The sequence below is a fragment of the Plodia interpunctella genome, chromosome 11, assembly GCF_027563975.2.
Source record: "Plodia interpunctella isolate USDA-ARS_2022_Savannah chromosome 11, ilPloInte3.2, whole genome shotgun sequence".
In the NCBI taxonomy this organism is placed as follows: Eukaryota; Metazoa; Arthropoda; class Insecta; order Lepidoptera; family Pyralidae; genus Plodia; species Plodia interpunctella.
Genome location: NC_071304.1, coordinates 4,844,236 through 4,865,426, shown reverse-complemented (window position 1 = coordinate 4,865,426; position 21,191 = coordinate 4,844,236). Strand labels below are relative to the sequence as shown.

General features: G+C 32.9%; 2 protein-coding genes across 2 annotated transcripts; one reads left to right on the top strand and one right to left on the bottom strand.

Annotated features, from left to right (window-relative positions):
- Window positions 1–16,271: 16,271 nt before the first annotated feature.
- Window positions 16,272–17,764, top strand: LOC128673804 (polyglutamylase complex subunit TTLL1-like). The gene has a single exon (XM_053751910.2). It carries the CDS (start codon window positions 16,399–16,401, stop codon window positions 17,710–17,712), a length of 1,314 nt encoding a protein of 437 aa, XP_053607885.1. The 5' UTR covers window positions 16,272–16,398; the 3' UTR covers window positions 17,713–17,764.
- A 30-nt stretch (window positions 17,765–17,794) lies between these two features.
- Window positions 17,795–19,240, bottom strand: LOC128673805 (polyglutamylase complex subunit TTLL1-like). Its single transcript, XM_053751912.1, has one exon. It carries the CDS (start codon window positions 19,108–19,110, stop codon window positions 17,812–17,814), a length of 1,299 nt encoding a protein of 432 aa, XP_053607887.1. The 5' UTR covers window positions 19,111–19,240; the 3' UTR covers window positions 17,795–17,811.
- Between the last annotated feature and the right edge of the window lie 1,951 nt (window positions 19,241–21,191).

Genomic DNA, 21,191 nt, shown 5'->3' with positions numbered 1-21,191 from the left:
TTTGCGGGTAGACTAATATGAACATGCAATATCCGTGTAAACGTTCGCCATATCCACCAACGCCATCTGTGGTTACGCCGTCGCAAATCGAGATATAACTCAATCTGTGCCAAGAGCTGTGACCAAGAGCTAAGCAGACTAGCGTCTCCACGGTGACAAAATTGCATTGAAATTATAGCTAAAATAGTTAGTGTCCCAGGACTCCACTCCGATAAGGATGATAGATTAAGAGATTTAAATCATCCGTGTTTCAATATATATTGAAATGCATACTCATTAAGTTGTAGATTTTTCGTGTGTAAACATTGATCTATATGTGATAAATTGTGAGAAATCCCATTTATTCTGTAACGTAAATTACGTATTGCATAAAAGTTGAATCCAAGCACGTTGTCACATCGTAAAATAAATATATGAAAAAATGAAATCGTATATTTTTTTTTTCATGTGAAAATATATTTCAATAGGTAAATATATTCTATTATATAATCTAGGTAAATATATTCTGTTATTCTTTATGAGAATATATTTATATGTTGAAATATTCACGCTTTGAATCAAATTTTTATGGTAAGTCCATGTTCCGCCGGTCCCACAACAGCATAAAGTTATCTTTGATCACGAATTTTTATATTCAGCCCTTAACATAAAGGTCCAACCCCGGCCCGGAACCCGGCCCAAACTGTGCCTAATATTCACCCTGACGCACCTTACGATGAAATTCATATTTACGGCACACACTGCCATTTTTCAGGAACTTTCATTATATCTCACGCTTGATCGACCGACGTCATAAGAACACCGTGTGATTTAGTGCATAAATGATGTCAAGGAGATAGACACTCAAGAAAGATGAACCTTGCCTTAGAAAAAATTCAAAATAAAGATGTGATCTGGTAGGCTCTAACTGGTACAAAAAATAAGAGAATAAATTATTATTCTTCTTCTTGACAATAATGCAGATGATTATTCGTAGGTCTTTTCGGACTTGGCTCCTGCTTTTGCAATGGCTCTCGGTTTATTCCGGTCTATGACTTTCCTTGAACATTCAATTACTGGACATGGTGTTTAACTTTTGAATGAGATCGAGCCATCTGGTAGGTGATCGACCACGTGCGCGGTTGCCTTCAATACGGCCCTGCATGGATGACCAATGCTCCATCGGGTTATCTTTACGAGTGACGAACTTCGAATAATTACAGATTCTTAATTGTACAATTGATTAAAGCGTTTGTGTAATATTATAGTATAATTAAATAGGTACCAATGTAACTGGTTGTCTTAAAAAGGAAATTAATCTTATAGTTACGTAAGATATAACGAAGTTGTGTGGACTTTGGAGTAATGTATGATAACTTAAACTAAATAAAAAGAATAAAGGAAATGCAGTCATATATCAAATTTAAAAAAACTTTTATCATAAAAAAGAATCTTCTAATATAAGTCAAAGTTATAAGAGACCTTCCGAGGTTTTTTTAAAGTTTAATAGGGGACATTTAAAATACGTAATTTCTTTTTTTATTAAAGAATAAACTGTAAAAAATCCTACATAAACATTAAGAACAATAACTTATTTTTATGGCTGACATTTAACTGTAGTCTTTAGGAAGTTTTATTTCTTTATAAAAGATACTTGGAAGTTTAGGAGATTAAATATTTTTAATGATACCATGCCACGCCAACTTGTACAGTAAAGCACGCAGATTGGTAAACTAACTTTAGCTAGTAGAAAATATATTCCTTACTAGAAATAATATGTAGGTAGAAAAAATATGTAGATGAAATATAAATAAAAAAACCGACAAGGATAGACTTTCACTTATCTCTAACAACAAAAAACCTGGAAATTGGTAGGTACTTGGAGAATTTTCATACATTTCTTCTCGAGGCCAAAACTAAATTCATATGATTTAAACTCTTTAACATTACTTATAAATCAGAGCGAAAGTACCTATCAGATAAATGAGCTGAGGTGCTAAAGTTGGATAAAAAATTAAATAATCATAAACCGTAAGCATTCCGGGCACGTTCCCCAAGCATATGGATTTCATGTCTTCCGCGTAACCAGCCCTGGTTTCAGGCGTATAAATAAATTCAAACGTGCATACTAGACCCTACCACTGTTTCAAAGAACGACATGCATTCGAGACCTGCCCGGAATATGAAGTGGACATTACCCAGTATCCGGCAACTGAACAGATTCTATTATCCTAACTCCTGACAATAAGTTTTGGGGTTTTCATTTATGTGGCATATGACTTTGTTACGAGAGGTTGTTGTATTCGATCGCCGAAAAGAATGATTTCTTCGTACCCCCCCTAATTTTAACGCCTTTGAGTTTATTGAGGATGTAACCAATATTTGAGATAGATACTTTACATCACTCCGGATAACATAGGTTAATATGACGTCATTATAAAATTAATATATACATAAAACAAACATCCATCCACGCTTAAAAAACGAGAATAAATAGTAGTGACCCAGATTTCATTAATTTTTATGAATATTTACTTTTATGAAATCTTTTAATTTTATCAGAGTGCTTTTCGCTGTATTATTTTTTTTTTATTTTTGAATAGTTATGCTTTAGGAAGATTATTTTACTTTACTTACATTTATTTTACTTTTTCAAAATAATAAAAGTAATTATAGTATGAAACTTTTGTTGAGCTCCGAAGCTCAACGGCTAAACATGCAACTGGGATAACGCTCAGATAATAAAGAATGACATTTTTTTATTAATAAAAATACAACAAGAATTCAATGTATAAAAGTCCTAATCATATTTTATTTATAACTTATAAATTGAAGCCATAAACTTCACGATCCGTTTTCAATGGTTTAATGCTAAAGTGTCGCCAATATTCATAATTTCTAAGGGAAAATTATTCACCAGATAAGCAGATGCCATTGTTATTTGTTTCATTTGGGAAATGGATTGAAATAATTTCTAATCTCAGTCCAAAAGATACTAAATAGGGTCTATTGTTTGCACCTTTAACGTAATACAATAGAGTTGATCCGAAATGGTAACCCTTTGTAACTGCTTAAGCATTCATTCGTGTGAAAGGAATTTATTCGAGTGAATCTACATAATTAAAAGTCATGGTGACGTCAGCAGGCCTTTATTTGACGGGTTCTGGTTATCCTGCAAACTAATCTGGGCCGAGCTATAACTAAATTCATATTCTAGTCAAGAAATACCTTTCAACCATTTATTAGGTATTTATTTAATTCAGTGCCATTTCTAAAATGGTTATCTATATTAAAAATGAATGGTTATAGAACTAATTTCGAAAGAGCGAATAAGTTTTTTTTGTTTTCTCTATTTTAGATTAATCGTCTTTTTTTAAGTCGAATTTCGAAGGTTAATTTTAAGTATTTCTATATGTTTATGACTGTATATATGACTGATATGATATGACTGATATGTTTTGACTATTGTAACTAAACGTGTAATATTACTGATTTTGTTTCAAGATATTTCAATTTCCATAAAATTATTTCCCATATTAGAAAAGATAAATATTTAATACCTGTATTAAATTTGGATGTTTAAATTTATTTTTCAATAAAAATATGTAATTTTTAATATGTTTTCTTTTGAAATTTCATGTCTTTGAAAACATTTAAAAATATGTATATTTCGGAATAATAATAAAAGTTACCATCGTCGTACCGATTTCGAACAATTAAAATTAAAAAAAAAATGTGTCATAGATAGGTTACCTTCTATAAGTAAATAAGCAAACTGAATCAATTTAAAAAAAATAATTATATTTCAATTTATTAAACTACTATGAAATATTGTAAAATAAAAATATTTCAATTTTGTATCATAACTTTTTTAATATCTTTTAACTATGAAATATTTATTTGGCATCCTGTTATTTTTTGCTAGCATCAACATTATTTTGCAGTCAAGGTAAAAAATGTCGATAATAATACAATTACTTAGTATGTGTATGCAAGCACGTACACCTTTATTCAGTATGCAGCGGCCTTCAGGTTCAAAGTTTTCCTCAGTGTTCAAGTAGAAAAAACGAAGTATGAAAATATGCACTATAGTACGTAAAGAATTTGTTGTAACATTGTTACGTATAAGAATTTTTTAAATGCCAGTCTTGCTCATAAAAGTAAAAGAAATTACGATTCTTCGATCCGGAAAATAAGAAATATCTACGTAATAGTATAAGCGCTTTTTAGTTTAGTGAATGTAAAATACTTCGTGAGAAAATTTGACCAACGAACAAGAGCTTATGCAGCCATCTACTGTTTGTTTACTTTTCATGAAAAAAAAAATGGTCTCAAAAATATGAAGCGTGTTTATTTGTTTGTTGGGTACATATATATTTTAAATGCATTAGCTTTTAAATTTAAAACTATGTAAACATTCGGTTACTTAGTATGTAAACACATATTACTTATATATATGCACATATTATATCATGTACTTATCTAATGAGTATGGGAAGGTCAGTAACAATGCACAAGTAGTTATCAGCACATATATTTCGATATAGATTTTTGAAATCAATTAAATTTTAATGATGATATTATCAAAGATCCATTTTTCATTCCACTTGTCGATTTTCTCCTCCATAAATTGTGCACCCTATACGTCGGAATACTCGGCAGAAAAGTTTTGTAACGAGAGCGGCATAATTAACGCGAAACCTTCGTCCAATTAGTGCCAGCTTTTTTTTAGATATTTGAGCCTGTTTGGCCAGACAAAAACAATTTTGGTTATACTCGTATAACTTTATTAAAGATTTTCATTTCATTTTCTTACATAATTGGCGATAATTGTTTGAGCTCTTTAAAACATTTAATGAATTGAGTATTGTTCAAACTTTCTCTCATACTTACATTTCCCATGGGGTACGCTCATAATTCTTAAGAAATTTTGAACTTTTTGAACTCGTTGGGGTTATTATATTGTAATTATTTCTGAATAAGGTTAAGACCAAACTCGTGACAATGGATTTTATATCTATAAGTTTGCAGCATAACATGCTGTTAGCATAACATGGTGAGCTAGCCAAGACGGACTACGGAAAATTGTTATTTCCGCGGAAAAATAGTACATAAGTACTATACGTAACAAATCCCATCTAGCTAAAAGCATCTTTTTAATGGCGATTAAATTTTCACTTTATTATAATTATATTCACTAAAATTATCCATCCCGATCAGAAAGTCTAAGTAGCAAAACGTCCAACAAAGCGAGACGTCTAATGAGCAATCTGCCTAGCTAGCTCATCGCCCATGTAGCAAAACGTCTAACTATCAAGTGGTCTAAATAACAAAACATCTATTTAGGAAATCGACAGTTTTTCATTATGTACACTTATATATAAAAATCTTTTTTATACTGCCAAGCAGGTAAACAGGCTTACGGCTTATTATCTTATTATGGTAAGTGGTCACCACATCCTATCAACCCCTGCAACGCCAGGGCACACGAGCGAAACAACTTCACACAAAACAGAAAACAGACTTGACGATATAGAATTTGAAGTACATTGTCGAACCTTATTCTTTTTCACATTATAGCGTTCGTGAGATCGCATCGGATAATTCAGGTAGCGCCTCGTCGGGATAAAACAATGTTTAAAGCTCTTTTCCATAATCGAATAAGTCGAGGAACACTGGCTTGCTGCAGATACGGCCTCTCTCGGAAAATTGAGATGTACCTATGCCATTTTGTGCAAAGAATTTAATCCGAGCTACGTGGAGCTGCGAAAAGATTTTACACGAAACATATTCATATTGAAATTTGGAAGTAGTCCATTTAAAATGTGTTTAAATTTTCATATTTCATAACATAACTTTTTTAATTTGATTTAACAAATTCATCAGTCTTTATATTTTAAGAATAATTAGTATTAGGTATAATTAATATTATATATAATATATATACATATATATATATTAGTATTAGATACCTACTGATCTTTTTCGACAAGTAATAATTATGCAGAACAATATATATTTCAACTTTGGTAGGTATCATTTTGTTAGAAATCTAGAATATCAATAATGATTAACTAGGTACTAAAACGTGAAGTACCAATTCGTATTTCAATTACTTATATTAATGTCTGTTGAAAACACGACAGTAATTTCTGTCAAAGCCCGATCAAGGGCTGTTCGAAGAAAGTCTACATTATCGAACGATGGGAAATTTACAACCGGTCATTGAACTGCAAAAAGGGTCGGAGTTAAGAATTACATGGAGTTTTTTTTTTGTATTCCTCTTTTCATTATTATTTCAGGATTTCTTTACCAGTTCTTTTGAAATAGCAAGATACTGTCTATCTCTTTCATCTGTTACTCATAGAAGCCGCTTTTCTACTTTTTTACATTTACTTAACATCGTCAATTATTATTGTCAAGACTAAAAATAAGAAGCTGTTACAATGTTTCAGTATGCATTTAATTTTAAAGAACCAAGACGGGCATAAAAATTAAACATTGCATGAGAGCTAAGTTAATATAACATTAGATTAGACGACTTCAAAATGTGTATTAATGTTGTTTGCATATTGCCCAAATCTAATGGCGTACAAGAACACGCGAATTTCGTGTAACTGCAGTTGTGGAGTTGCAATGCATAGTTTGCAATATATGGTAACGATGCTTCATTGTTGCTACTGACACGAAACATCAACACACACAGAAGTAAAGCTTGACTTTGCGCCTTGACTATACATTCATTGACTCTTTGGGAAAAAATAATATCTGACTGAAGTTCGCGAAGTAGGAGTACATTTCGATAGGTAATTAATCCATAGTACTCGTAGGTTTCCGTTTCGCAAAAAGGTTTTTATTTAACATTGCAACCTATAACAATGGGAATATCTATACAAAATATTATTAAAATCCGTGCTAGATACTACTATCTAGCACGGATTTTAATAACAGAAACAACAAACATACCCATTTTATTAGATTAATACATTCAACCCTAAAGTCACACCTAGGGCCTTACGGAAATTCAACCATAAGTACTGACTAACTTTTGCATTTACACATTTTAGTATGATACTTGGATAGAAAGTGGAAAAGATGACACATTTAATTATTATTTCATAAGCATGTCTTTTTTAAGTAATAGGTACTTAGGTACTACTTACAAAAGTAGTTTGTTAGAAACATGCTAGTATGATTGAATATGGTGTATTATAATATAATATATTATATTATGTTAAAATGCTTAATACGAGTACTAAAACAACTTGATTTGTTTCTGTACTGTTTATGTTTGATTTTACTGTCTTATATGAAATATCTTCAGCTTTAGCTGTACTATTTATGCATATTGCATTTAGGAATATAAGGCGGTGTAAATTTCACAATTTCATTTCTAACAATTATTACGAGTCTTCTCCGGCTTTTAATGGGTTAGGAAGTTATTTAAGCGTTATATATTTCTTGATGGTTAATATTTGAACAGAGTTTACTAGAATTCTCTATGTGGTATTCAAATATTTAATTTATTTAAATAAAGTATTACTTAGATGAGAACCTTACGTAAAGTATGATAACGATAATTTATTAAAAGTTCAGAAACCAAGATATATTATTTGAATGAATAATGAAATGTTATTATGTTTGATGCGAATGAAATACTTAGGTGGATACAAATTGCTTTCACCTGAATATTATACACAGGATATTTTCTTTCCCATGTAGGTGCTAAAAAAAGATGAAATATATACTTTATGAATATATACTTTTTGCTCATCGCGTCGATTCACTGTCTCAGTGCAAGTCTATCTGACGCTTATCATGTAACTAAACATTTATTAGTACAGTCAAAAGCACATAAACCTACCCAAATTTATTGCAAACTCGCCGCTATTACCAGGCCATAGAGGTTAATGCAGGGTATCTTGATGTAATGTTGACTGTACCCTTACTTATGTAAATGTATGCGTTAAATTATGCTCACTTCGATAAATCTAACGCAAATTAGCATAACGCTTGCATCTAAATTTGAGGCATCTTCAGCAGCGTAAAGGCAGCGATGTGCTTTGAATACATGCGGATATCTCCTTACGTGGCTTGTGCAGCTAATTGGATCTGCTTAGATTTCCCTAAGCCAGACTTAGTTGTGCCTTATTATGTTACCCGTTTAATGCCATAGTACTCGTACCTGTGCTGTTATGGTGTAGTATAACATTTATGTATCTGTGGCTAAAAAATGTGCAACAAAGTTGCATTATATAAGTAGTACCTGGGCGAATGAGTTCCACTAGGTATGTTTCTATGAAAATATGTAAAACCCGAACTTTCCCAGACATGGGTCCTAGCTAGTAAGCGATAATTAACATTTCAACGTAATCATTATTATCTAAAACGAGAGTATTAAAATATATATAGTAAAGTTGTTGAGTCATGCAGTATGTTACCGATACCTATCGATAACATTTATCTTATTTTCTAGCAAATAGAAAATATTTTCTCAACATAATAAGACTGTAAGTACCTTTGCTTTAGTTCTCACGATGTCGTCGGCGGCAGATGTGTTGATTTTAGCCAGCAGTATATTCTGATCCTCAATGACTGGTTGCTTCAGTGCTGAGGGCGGGAAAATACACACATTTTTGTAACTAACACACTTACATGCCAGCATTGAGTGTCACTCTAGATATAAGTCTGTGGTGTCACTATATATACAGATGCATGTAGCTGACATGTTAATATAATTGCTGGAGAATATTGCATATGTCAACTACCTGGCCTATCAGCACAAGCTTTTAAGAAAAGATGGAAGACTGTTGAATACCTAATTAATACATATACAATATATAATTCTGTAAAAAATTAAAACTAAAACTCTCATTACGTTTTTTTTATAATAGTCTTTATTTCTAAATTTTCTAGTTTTTACAATTTATTTTGGATTAGTAATTGAAAAAAATTGGTTTTTATTAAGTAAGTGTATGCATGCTTCTTTGGGTATTCATGAGGTTTAATTAGAATAGCTTGTTAATTTGTTACTCTTTCACGAGATAACTACTATTAAACTCACAAATTCTAGAATTCTTCGAAGTTCTCTTGTACAAGCAATAGTTTTAAAGTTAGCCATTATTTTCATCAACTGGAAAGTACTTATTGTAACCCTGCCTTCCTTCATCATAGTTGATTAAAGCATTAAAGAGTGAGTGGCACCGTCAAACGTGATTTTGACCGATGCGCTGATGACGTTTGGACAAAATAAATTATTATAAATAATAAGTATTAGGTACGAATCAGATAAAAATGTACGACATTTTTATTTGATGTTCAGTTTAATACACGTTAAAGTTAACGTCAAAGTTGACGGTGCAACCCACCCTAAGTAACCTACCCTCTTTGCGAATTTTTCTAAGTTAGTAAAGATGATTTGGGTACATTTTTTACACTCTTTTATAACAAAATAGTATTAGTAAAATTAACTACTACTTATCTTGTAATGTTTATGCCAAAAGGCATTACCTTTTCGGAATTATAATACTTATTCAATGGGGTATTGTTTTATTCCATAAGCATCATCTTTTTTAAGTCGTGTCCTACGTCTTAATATATTGCTTTCTAAAATGCAAAGACTACCTAATACCAGCCGACTAAGGATACAAACTTCATAGTTTGCGAGTGAACTGTCGCCCTGCAGATACCGGTACGGTAACGTGTCCTTGTTCCTTGTTTACCGATAACGTCGAACTGATAAATTGGATGAAGATTAACATGTAACTAATTAAATTACGGTAGAAGCGACGTATCTGCCTATAAGTTATTTTTGAGCCCTTTGTAAATTCAATTTGCCGTTAGGGCCGGGATACGGGTCGTGGCTTTGCACAAATTTAATCAAGTATCGGAGATGATAAATTAATTAATTTGGTAAATCTCGATACGTTTTAGACGTAACAGCGTTAACGCTTGGTTACCTATTAAACAATAAAATCTTCCAATTGTACCCAGAGTTATTTTTTAATTAGATTAGGTATAATTGAAGTCTGTAATAAGTATTCCGTTAGCTATTGCTTAAAAATATCTACAAAATAAGTAAATCCATAATATTCTTTGTCAAAATCATCTGATAGATTTCTGGTTCTTTTCTATCATACTAATAAGAATCATTTACTCTAAGTATCATGTTCATCTATTGAATAAGATAAGCATACGAATTATATTATTACCATAATATAATTTGTCATGAAAAGAGCAATATTTGTAAAGGATATTGCACATAATAATATAATTCTTAAGCTTTAAACTAACATACTGAAAAACGGAAAAATACCGCAAAATATTTCATATTCATGGGAGACAGTCGCTTGCGAGACACATGTGACATGCACACTGAGTTCAAAGTAAGGAGCGTACAAAAGATAAGTAACCAATCCCACGAAGATAGGCTACCTCCAATCATGGTAATAAATGCGAACCTTTTACTGTTCGCTAATGATAATAAAAATATTAATGCGGAACCTCCAATAGAAATTATATTTATTCTTCTTTAAGGAGATTTTTGTTGAGACGAATAATAATGAAGGTCCAGTAACTACGACTTCTAAATATGCTGTAAACCGTGCGAAGTAAAGAAGAAGATTAAGGAAAACAGCATCGACTCCGACGCTCTGCGGCTGAAAATGAAACGAGAAATCTCGGATTAGAGAGATATAATAATATAAAGGTCCAGTAAATACTATTCCGAGGTGGCATCAGTTTTGCACAGACAATGTTTTGTATCGTGGCAGTGTTATTTGCATTATATAATCTGTGGTGTCGCGCCGGGCGGTCAGCTGCCTGATATTTCAGGCTGCAACAAAAATATCGTGTCACTGACCAACCGCCTCTTTTAACTGCGGGACATATACAAAATTAATATAGCGACGCGAGAAAACTTTTATATTAATGTTCTATATTTTTCATTTTCTATTAAATTATTTATAACTAAATTGCACAATATAAAACTTAATGCCATAAGGCATTCTCCGCCAGTCAAATGTATGGACAAAGGCAAAAAGTGTGGTGTTTGTAAACATAAGTAAAATGTAGACATATATAACTTAACAGATGATAAAAACATAATACAAGTTTACTTTCGGAAGTGGACATACATAACGGTGGTGGTGGTAATTTAGATACCTAGTTACTTAACTGAAATATAGTTTGGCTGTTGAAAGTCATAATTGACTATTTCTTCTCAAACTTTTTGGCACAATTTAGTAGTGTGGTTGATAATCTGCAGAAAAGCCTATTCATAACTTTTGCGGCAATATTCCCTCTCATTTCACCAAATACGCTGAACCCAGCAATTGAAAGTAACGAGACGACGAATGTAATCCGAATGTCGCTTTAACAATTCTGAATTGTTGAAGAAAATTTTAAATTATGTCCTGTACCTACTGTAAGAAGAGCTACATATAAACCGATATTTGTATTATTTAGTAGGTATACCTATTTTTCTTAACAATTCTGTAATTATTTATTAACTACTTGTCGTTTAAAATTACTATCTATATAAATTATTATCTAGTAATAATAATTTTTATCTTTGAGAAACAGCAAATCTAAATACCACAATATACACGCGAATAATACAATACTCACTCATACAATCACTCATCACATGATATCAATAACTATTAATACCAAAAAAGATTACATAACATTTACAGGATGGTAGAAATTTAATTCACAAGTGGTGAATCACCACTATATAAACAGAACATACCTACTTACACCAAATGCGTTGCCGATTTAAGATTTAACGAAGTTATACATTTTGCCGCCAAAAGGATAATGTTTCTCGCGAAATTTTGAGGTTATTTATAAAAATGGTTCTTTCTTGTTCTTCTGAATGATTGAGGTGACTGCGGAAATGAGAAAGTTTCGTCAAGCCACTTTTTTTTTACCTTGTTTATTTCTGAATCAATAAATGTGAAATGTTGTGTTACCAATTCTCAGCTTTCTATTGATAAGTACCTAAGTACTTACTTTATAGCAAAGTTAAAAGTATAAAAACTTCTAGAATTTTATAACTTTACTGATGTTAGAATCCTCAGTACCTACGCCTACCGAGAATAATAAGGAATCTGCGATGTTTTTTTTGTTAATTTTATTATCTTTTAGTACCTACCCTACCTATTTATTGACTGAAATATTGACCGACAACATAAAAAAATAACTGCATAAGTTGTGGTACACAAATAAAAAAACTGTAAATCAAAATAATACTAAAATTAATATACCATTCAATGCATTTAATATAACACGAACTATAGTCAGAATTTAATCCGTTGTTATTTACCACAAACTAGTTGTTATGTAACTGGCAGTTATTACAGATTAATTCCACGATCGAACATAGCTAGTTTGCAATTTGCCAACGAATCGAGCAAATAGGCTTGCCAAACAGTTTTAGCATGGTGAACATTGTAGCAGCTTTGCCCAGCCCAACTCACGTGTTTGCGGATAGACAACTAAGGCTACGAGTACTAAAGTAGTAGTGTCTCTCTACTCTACGGATTTTGAGTTAGACCTCACTAAAACGCGCGTGTGGAAATGTGGCCGTTCTTTTTGTCGAAAAAAAAAGTCGATAGTTACAATGGATCGCGTGGTCTTTCTTTCTCTCAACTTTCCTAGTTTCTTCCTCAGGCACAAAGTGTGTGTCTTTTATGAAATATCAGAATGAATGAGATGGCTACTAATTATCTACATAATTAAAAAATAATAACTTCGGGGGCGCGAAGTTATAAGTTTTTCGAATATTACTTTAGGTAAGAACATTTGTTCTTACCTAGAGTAATATTCGAAAAATAAATCATGATTATGTAGTCAATCAAAAATAATCCTTAGATAATCATTAATCTAACTATTATTTGCCTAAAAATCGATATAATACATTTATATGTTGTTCACTACTTTGTTGTAGTAGAGAAGTTGAAAAAAGCACATCAACTCTTTTCACGAACAAAGAAAATACAGAAACTTTTTCATCGCTTTGACAGCTGACGATAAATTAAATAAGCACAGTATATGTGTTCCTTCCCTAACTGGCAACACTGCACTAACTTGCAGCCATAAATTTTGGCGTCGGCAATTGTACAGCTCGCCTGCTTGTGAATACGGTGCGATTGAAATAAGAAGTCCTAGAAAATACCATTTTTCTAGCGATAAACGAATACATTTCCAAAAGTCAGGAAAATGATTCTCGAAATGTCGACAGACAGTACTTATTTTCGAATATGTATACAGCTACCATTGCACTATCGGCGATGCAGATGCCGACGCAAATGTAAATTATTGATTAATTTTGATATTAAATAAAAATATTATTTAAAGAAATAGCTGAACTTTATTTCTTCTACTTATAAATAATTCATAAAATATTATAAATAATATATCATAAAATATTATATATAAATTAGTATTAATTCCATGAGTAAACCATAAAATGTTGAAATTTTGACTATGATTTTACGTTTTTTGGGAAGTCAAGGCTTTTTATACTTTAGTCGCCTCGTACGTCATGTCATACACACATAGTAAAGGCTAAGTATCGAGTTTTACAAACCGGAACAGTAGTTCAAGCACTTTGTAGGGCAATAGCCATACTCTAATACATCCTGTTCCTTCTTTTTATAATACTTATTTTTTGCAATGTTCTCTCATCACCCCAACCATTTGTCATGGCGCAAGGAGTAAATCACAAGTTTCGTTTGACGGGCAACAGGAATACGTCAGTCGTCATATGTTACAAACATAGACACGATTTACACTTTCCGATGTTAATCCGATCACTATATACCGAGCAGTAGATGTTAGGTTGGTTCTCGCTAGGTAGAACTTAAGACACAAATAAGTTTATTGCAATTTTTTATAGGTACTCTAAGTATTGTTAAAAGTAAAGTTTACCGGCAAAGGCTATATAAAATTACTCTGCTATATATTATACACCTTAACCGTCTCCATGTATCATTGTCTATTAAAAATTGACATCATTATCCGTTGCGTAGTTTTAAAGATCTAAGCATACATGGGGAGGGACAGACAGCGGAAAGCGACTTTGTTTTATGCAACGTTGTGCTTATTATTTTCATTTTTCTATCCAATGTGCCAAATATATAAAAAACATTTTTTTTTAAATATATCTATTAAATACTGTTAGTAAATATTGGTTTACTAAGTGATTGGTAGGTACTCGTTATTATCTCAATTCGTATCTACCAATGCAATTAGTTAATTCAATTCAATTTATAGTTGATTTTGAACTAATTTTTAAGGTATATAAATAGTGTATATATATATGCCTGTTAAAATGTTCTTGATGTAACGTTTGGTATAAATGATCCTTCTTACTTTACATGTTACGGTCTAATAACTCCTGAGCTACTCCATTTATCATCGAAACAATATTTCACAAGTTCGCACATTTGTCTCTCTTTCCCATGTAGATACAAATTAATTATTCGTCCACAAAGCACTACATATTGTTTGTTTGTTGAACAAATGCTTATTCATATATCCTGAATATAGGCGGGAGATATCATGAAGTGAATAAGTTTGAGTGTTAACTGAATTTCATAATTAAAAATTTAACAAACTTGCGATAATTATGTATATACATAATGTATATACATTAATGTACCACCACCCCGCAGTTCAGATGACGTTTTTGGATCACAGGAAAGCTATGGATGAGGCTAGCACTGGAGCGGTCGTGTGGCGCGAGAAAAGGTAGGCCTACCAGCAGTGAGAGGACATGGGCTGGAAATGATGATGATTATGGTATCTCGTATATTTTATCAAAACTAATTTCAATAGACAATGAATATTGTTACACCTCGTTTCATTTTATTTTTGCTGTGAAACTTTTTAAGAATAAACTTAGATGATTTAAGAATAAACTTAGTCTTTTTTTTTCAATTCATTCATCTAAAAAATTACTCAGTCTGGAATAAACTGAAACGAACTTATTTAATGTCTTTCAATTCAATTCATCTAAAGAATTTATATTCAGTATTGCAAAATGTTTAGTTTAAATCAAATAAACTCTCGTATTGTTGTATAAATGTGCACTCATAGACAATTACAGAAAACTGGTTTATATTTGTATTCTTGTCGGTGGAGTATTTGCCACTCTCTAAACTCGACTTTACTTTTAAGACTTCGATATACTAGTATGCCTGTCTTCTCTTTCAGTTGGCTCGCGTAAGTCTTCCTCGGTCTCCCTGGATCACTTCTTCCTTTTAACATTTCTTCAAGAAGTCTTAAATAAGGCGTCGTATAAAGTGGCCAATAATCTTTCCTTTCTTCTCTTCTATTTTATAGTAATACCATTTCCAACACTTCTTCGTTGCTTCTTTTTGCAGTTTATTTTCACCATCCTTCTCCAGCATCATATCAATCAAAAGCTGAAGCCTAAATAAAATAATCTAAAATAACTATCCCGTGTAAGTGTACTTTATATTATTCATATATGAACTTTGAACTGTTTTGTTGTTAAAGGATGTTAGCTAACGCTCCTAAGGGCTATAGTCATGAATTTTATCACGAACAACGAACAAGTGCGCTATTATCCTAAATATTTAAAGAATTTATGTACACAGTAAGCTCAGCACCAGACATTCAATTTATGTAATCCATATAATGTACGTAGACATAAACACTAATAGATTCACAATACCTAACTATATAAGGTTTTTTGTCTCAGTATTATTACCAAGGAGCAAATAGCGACCACTGTATGATGTTAAAAAGTGGCGTGTTGTTCAGCCTCAGAATAGCACCACTCCTTAACCTCTCGTGGATGTCGTACGAGGCGATTAAGGGACATATAGCCTAGGTAGTTGATAGGCAACAACAACATTCCCAAGGAAGGTTGACGTCAGGAATGCGGCCATTTTTAAAGTCACAGCCGCTACATCATCTTTAAAGCAGACCTCGGGTTTACACTTACGCGGACGTCACAGCCTCGAACACAACCGGAAATATGTGCGATGATTAGAGAGAGAGAGAGACGTCAAAATTATGTTTATTATTATATTTCTCAGGTACAAACAAATAAGTTACTTAGTTTCTTGAAATCATTTAATGGCTTCAAAATTATAATGTAAAATACATACCTACAATGAAGTAATTCGAATTTGATTCAGAAAATATAAACGACATTACTTTTGCACCTATATTAACCTATAAGCACTAATCTGGCACTAAAATAAATGATGTATATTCTATGGAAGATAAATAATTTTGTCTATTCTATTCAGTAAAAATTAAAATGTCATAAACTGACAGTAGCCATCTAGGTGGTATGGTAACGCTCATTATTACTTCGATATAGAAATATACAATCAATTACAAATTCACATTAAAAGCAAAAAAAAATTATAAGTAACAATGTCAGTCCGCAGCAAAAAGATATCATTATATGGTCGCATCGTGCATCCCGCTCCTGTGGACGCGAAGCACATAAACTTTTGCACTGACTTCGAAAAGTCTACGGTTATCAATACTTTCAAGAGACGAGGATGGAAACAGGTCAGCCCCGATGGTGATTGGAATGTCTACTGGTCAAACACCGCGACCTGCCGAAGTCTATTCAACTTAGATTCCGGGCTACGACTCCGAGACAACCAGCTAATCAACCACTTTCCTAATCATTATGAATTGGTCCGCAAAGATCTCCTTGTAAAAAACATTAAAAGATACCGCAAGGAATTAGAGAAAGAATGTCACCCTCTAGCAGACAAAACCGAAGTCAAACTCAGCAATGGACATGTGACTTATCGCTATTTGTATTTAGATTTGATCCCCTTAACTTTTGTGTTACCCTCAGACTACAATTTGTTTGTCGAGGAATACCGCAGATGTCCTCAAATGACATGGATCATGAAACCGTGCGGCAAATCCCAAGGGGAAGGCATTTTCCTCATAAACAAACTGTCAAAACTGAAAAAATGGTCCCGGGAATCAAGAAAATATTTGCAACATCATATCTCAAGCAAAGACAGCTATGTTATATCGCGTTATATAGATAACCCGCTTTTGATCGGCGGGAAGAAATTCGATTTGAGAATTTACGTCCTTGTTACATCCTTTCGGCCTTTAAAGGCTTATATGTTTCGCAATGGATTTTGTCGATTTTGCACGATGAAGTACGACACGAGTGTAACAGAGCTCGACAACATGTACGTTCATCTGACTAACGTGAGTGTGCAGAAACACGGGGGAGATTACAATAGTATACATGGAGGGAAGCTCGGCATACATAATTTAAAACTGTACTTGCAAGGGACGCGGGGTCGGGAAGTGACCGACCGTTTATTTGAAGCGATACACTGGCTTATAGTACATTCTTTAAAAGCTGTAGCACCTGTAATGTCGAATGACCGTCATTGTTTTGAGTGTTATGGATATGATATTATAATAGACAACAATTTGAAACCCTGGTTAATAGAGGTGAACGCGTCTCCATCAATGACGGCCACAACTGTCAACGACAGAATTCTGAAATATAAATTGGTCGAAAATATGTTATCCGTAGTTTTACCTCCAGATGGTATCCCTGATGCTCGTTGGAGCAAGACGCCGTCCCCAGAAGCATTAGGCGAATTCGACATCCTCATAGATGAAGATTTAATGTATAAGGACGAAGTGAAAATAACGGGACGTGAGCACACGACAAATGAGCGGTTTAGAACAACTTTTTGATTTTTTTTAATAACATGTTTTGTTTTGTTATTAAACGTATATTTAAATACAACATATTGATTTAACATTAAAACATATTACAAAAATTAGCAAACAATCCTATTGTTTCATACGATGGAATTTATTGTATCGCGAATTGGCATCTTCTCGGTCGATCAGTTCTTCGTCAATCAATAGCTCGAAATCTCCCAGAGCGCTAGCATCCGGTATTTTGTTCCATCTGGCATCGGGAATCCCGTCAGGAGGCACCACAACAGACACGATATTGTCAATCAACTTGAATTTTAGAATCCTGTCATTGTGCGTTGTCGATTGCAGAGAAGGCGAAGCATTAACTTCAACTAACCATGGCTTTAATGTATCATCAATAATTATATCATAACCGTAGCATTCGAAACAATGTCGGTCATTTGCCATCACTGGAGCTACTGCCTTCAATGAATGCACTATGAGCCATTGCATTTCAGCAAATAGCTTATCGGTGACTGAGCGCCCTCGCGTTCCTTCGATATATAATCTAAAGTTTTGAATACTCATTTTGCCCCCGTGTAAGCTGTTGTAATCTCCGCCATGTCGTTGCACACTAACATTTGTCAAATGCACATACATGTTGTCCAATTCAGTTACACTGGTATCGTATTTCACCGTACAAAACCTACAGAAGCCATGTTGAAACAAATAGGCTTTCAAAGGCCGGAATTGTGTTACCAATACGTACAATCTCAGATCAAATTTCTTTCCACCAATCAACAAAGGATTGTCAATGTATCGCGATATTACATAATTTTCTTTACTGTTCAGTTGTGGGTGGAATGGTGATTTTGCTTCTCGCGACCATTTCTTCAATTTCGAAAGTTTATTAATCAAGAAAATCCCCGCTCCCTGAGATTTTCCGCTTGGTTTCATTATCCAGGTACTCTGCGGCGATTTTCTGTATTCTTCAACAAACATATTGTAATCAGCAGGTAAAACGTAAGTGGTAGGTATAAAATCTAAATGGACGTAACGAGCTACTAATTGTCCGTTAGGTAGATGTAATTCGACTTTTTCCGCTAGCGGATTACCCTCTCTTTCGAGCTCTTTTCGGTACCTCTTGATATTTTTAACCAATAAATCTTTTCGCGACAATTCGTAGTGGTTAGGAAAGTGATTTATCATCTGGTTATCGCTCATTCTATAGCCGCTTTCGATACTGAAAATACTGCGGCAGTTTTGTGTGAAGGACCAATAAAAATTCCACTCGTCTTCGGGTCCCACCTGGAGCCAGCCGCGTCGCTCAAAGTTGCTCATAATGACTGACTTCTCCAGATCGGTACAATACGTCACTTTCCCTTTTTCAACTGTGGCTGATGATGATCGAGCGTGGATCACTGGCGACTTTCTAGGTTCTTGTGCCATATTTTGATTAATATTTACTAAATCATTATAACAAAAATAATAAAAATATTCCAATATTGTGTGTGATCGATTGACAATTAAAAGTTGTCATTTTAATCACACATCAGTGGAACAAATATTTTATAAAAACCGCATAAAGGTATAGAAATAAACTTCACACAGTATTTTTTCTAACATTATTGACATAGATTAATCGCATTGCAATAAGGCAAAGATCGTCACGTACGAAGGTTTCCTAATTTCCACCGCTTATTTTGATCATATTCTATAGCAAAATAAAAGCCAATCTAAGCGAGATATTTTTAGAAAATCGTAGCGCACGCTAGCTTTTAGTAGTTATAATATGGGATTAAATAAATACCTAAAAGCTATCGAAATCATTACTTAATTCTCAACCGACTACGATAGCTTTTCTTTCTTGTTTTCTCTGATGCAGTCTCAAGTTATTTCTCAAAGCAACTTCCTTTTATCTGAACAGTACGATAGGAACAAAAGACAACATTTGCCCCCGCAAGGTAAAAATTCAAACAACGTGGCAACAAAATACACTTGGAATATCAAATATTGCCACAAAAGAAAGTTTCGGAAGCAATATTTCTTAGACACGTGTATGAGTGAGTAAGTATTGAATACGCTTTACTTTTTGAAAAGCAAATTACACAAATAAATCCTGATTGATGGTCATGCCGTGAAAAGCATTTTTAGGGTGCTTCTTTTCCCAAGCGCTGAGGTAAAAAAGAATAAAATCCATTGTGTCTTCAGTTTACCATCCAATTTTAGTGGAGGCGACTTCAATCCCCTGAGGAAATCTCGTTCAATATTTTCTCTTTCTTTCGTTTGTTTGTATCATTTCCTTTAAACTACATCGTGATCATCTCCGGTCCCGTATTGTCTGTAGTTTGTAATATTGAGTAGGAACGTATTTGGCTTCTTTCATTTGAATCGAATAAATAAAAGAAGTATGTCTATACATTTTCAACAATTTACTAATTTTATGCTTGTTTAAGAGCGAAAGAAAAACTTAGCGCATACCTTTTACGTCTATTTTTTATTTTTTATTTCTGTCGTATTCTCTAGACTGGTTTTTCCATCATTCATTTTAAACTACCAAATTGTTTTGAAATATTGATTTTGTAAACAATTTATTCGTTTTTGAGATAACAACGATCAACAAAACAAGAAAGATATGATTGAGAGAGCCAGTCAGAAATTGGTTATGTCAATTATTGAAGCTCCGGTTGTTTATAATTTTCTTTGGATTTATATTTCTTGTAGATCATAAGAATCGATATGATCTTTTAAATAATGTCACAACTTTTACTTTGGTGTAAGGGTAAGTTGCATCGTCAAATTTACGTACCGCTGATTTTTAAACAAAATGGTGGCGTACTTTGCGCATGTTAAAGTTAACGTCAAAGTTGACAATGCAACCCACACTTCATTTCAATTTATATCGATGGGTTTCACAACTGGATTTTTCAAAGTGCATAAATAAATGGACAACACACAAAGCACCACAATAAGTTCCAAGCTTTTCGATGGACACAATATAAACGAGCACAATATATCTAGACTCGCAGAAAAATATCTGTGAAAACTAGTAGGTAAGATATTCTTACCTTGCTTGTGTTGGAAATCTAAACTGAGAGACTTGATTGGAGACCTATTAGGGTATATTTCATAACAAAGAGATAATTATAATAAATTGCTTTTCAGAAAAATAAATCAAAACAATTTTATACAGAAATTATTATTTTTAAACCCAGGTCCGGAGGCCTTCACAGTATTCATTACTGGTTTTATAAAAACTTGCGAGCAAATCCAAGTCCTTGACCCAACCAAAATAATAAATATATTTCCATCTTTTCGAGCGAAGTAAAATACAAATTAAAGAAAACAAAGATAATTTTCTCAGAATATGTACTTACTAATGTATTCTCTATTTCTAATATATTCTCTATTTCTTACTAATATTTTCTCTATTTCTCTATTATTTATATGATGTATTTAATCTACCACGATGTGAACAGAATATTGCTCATCCGGTACGATCGATTAAATATATCAGCACTGGCAAAATG

Bases quoted from the DNA above. Each gene is read 5' to 3' on its own strand.
- LOC128673804 (XM_053751910.2), top strand. From the start codon at position 16,399: ATGTCAGTCCGCAGCAAAAAGATATCATTATATGGTCGCATCGTGCAT.
- LOC128673805 (XM_053751912.1), bottom strand. From the start codon at position 19,110: ATGGCACAAGAACCTAGAAAGTCGCCAGTGATCCACGCTCGATCATCA.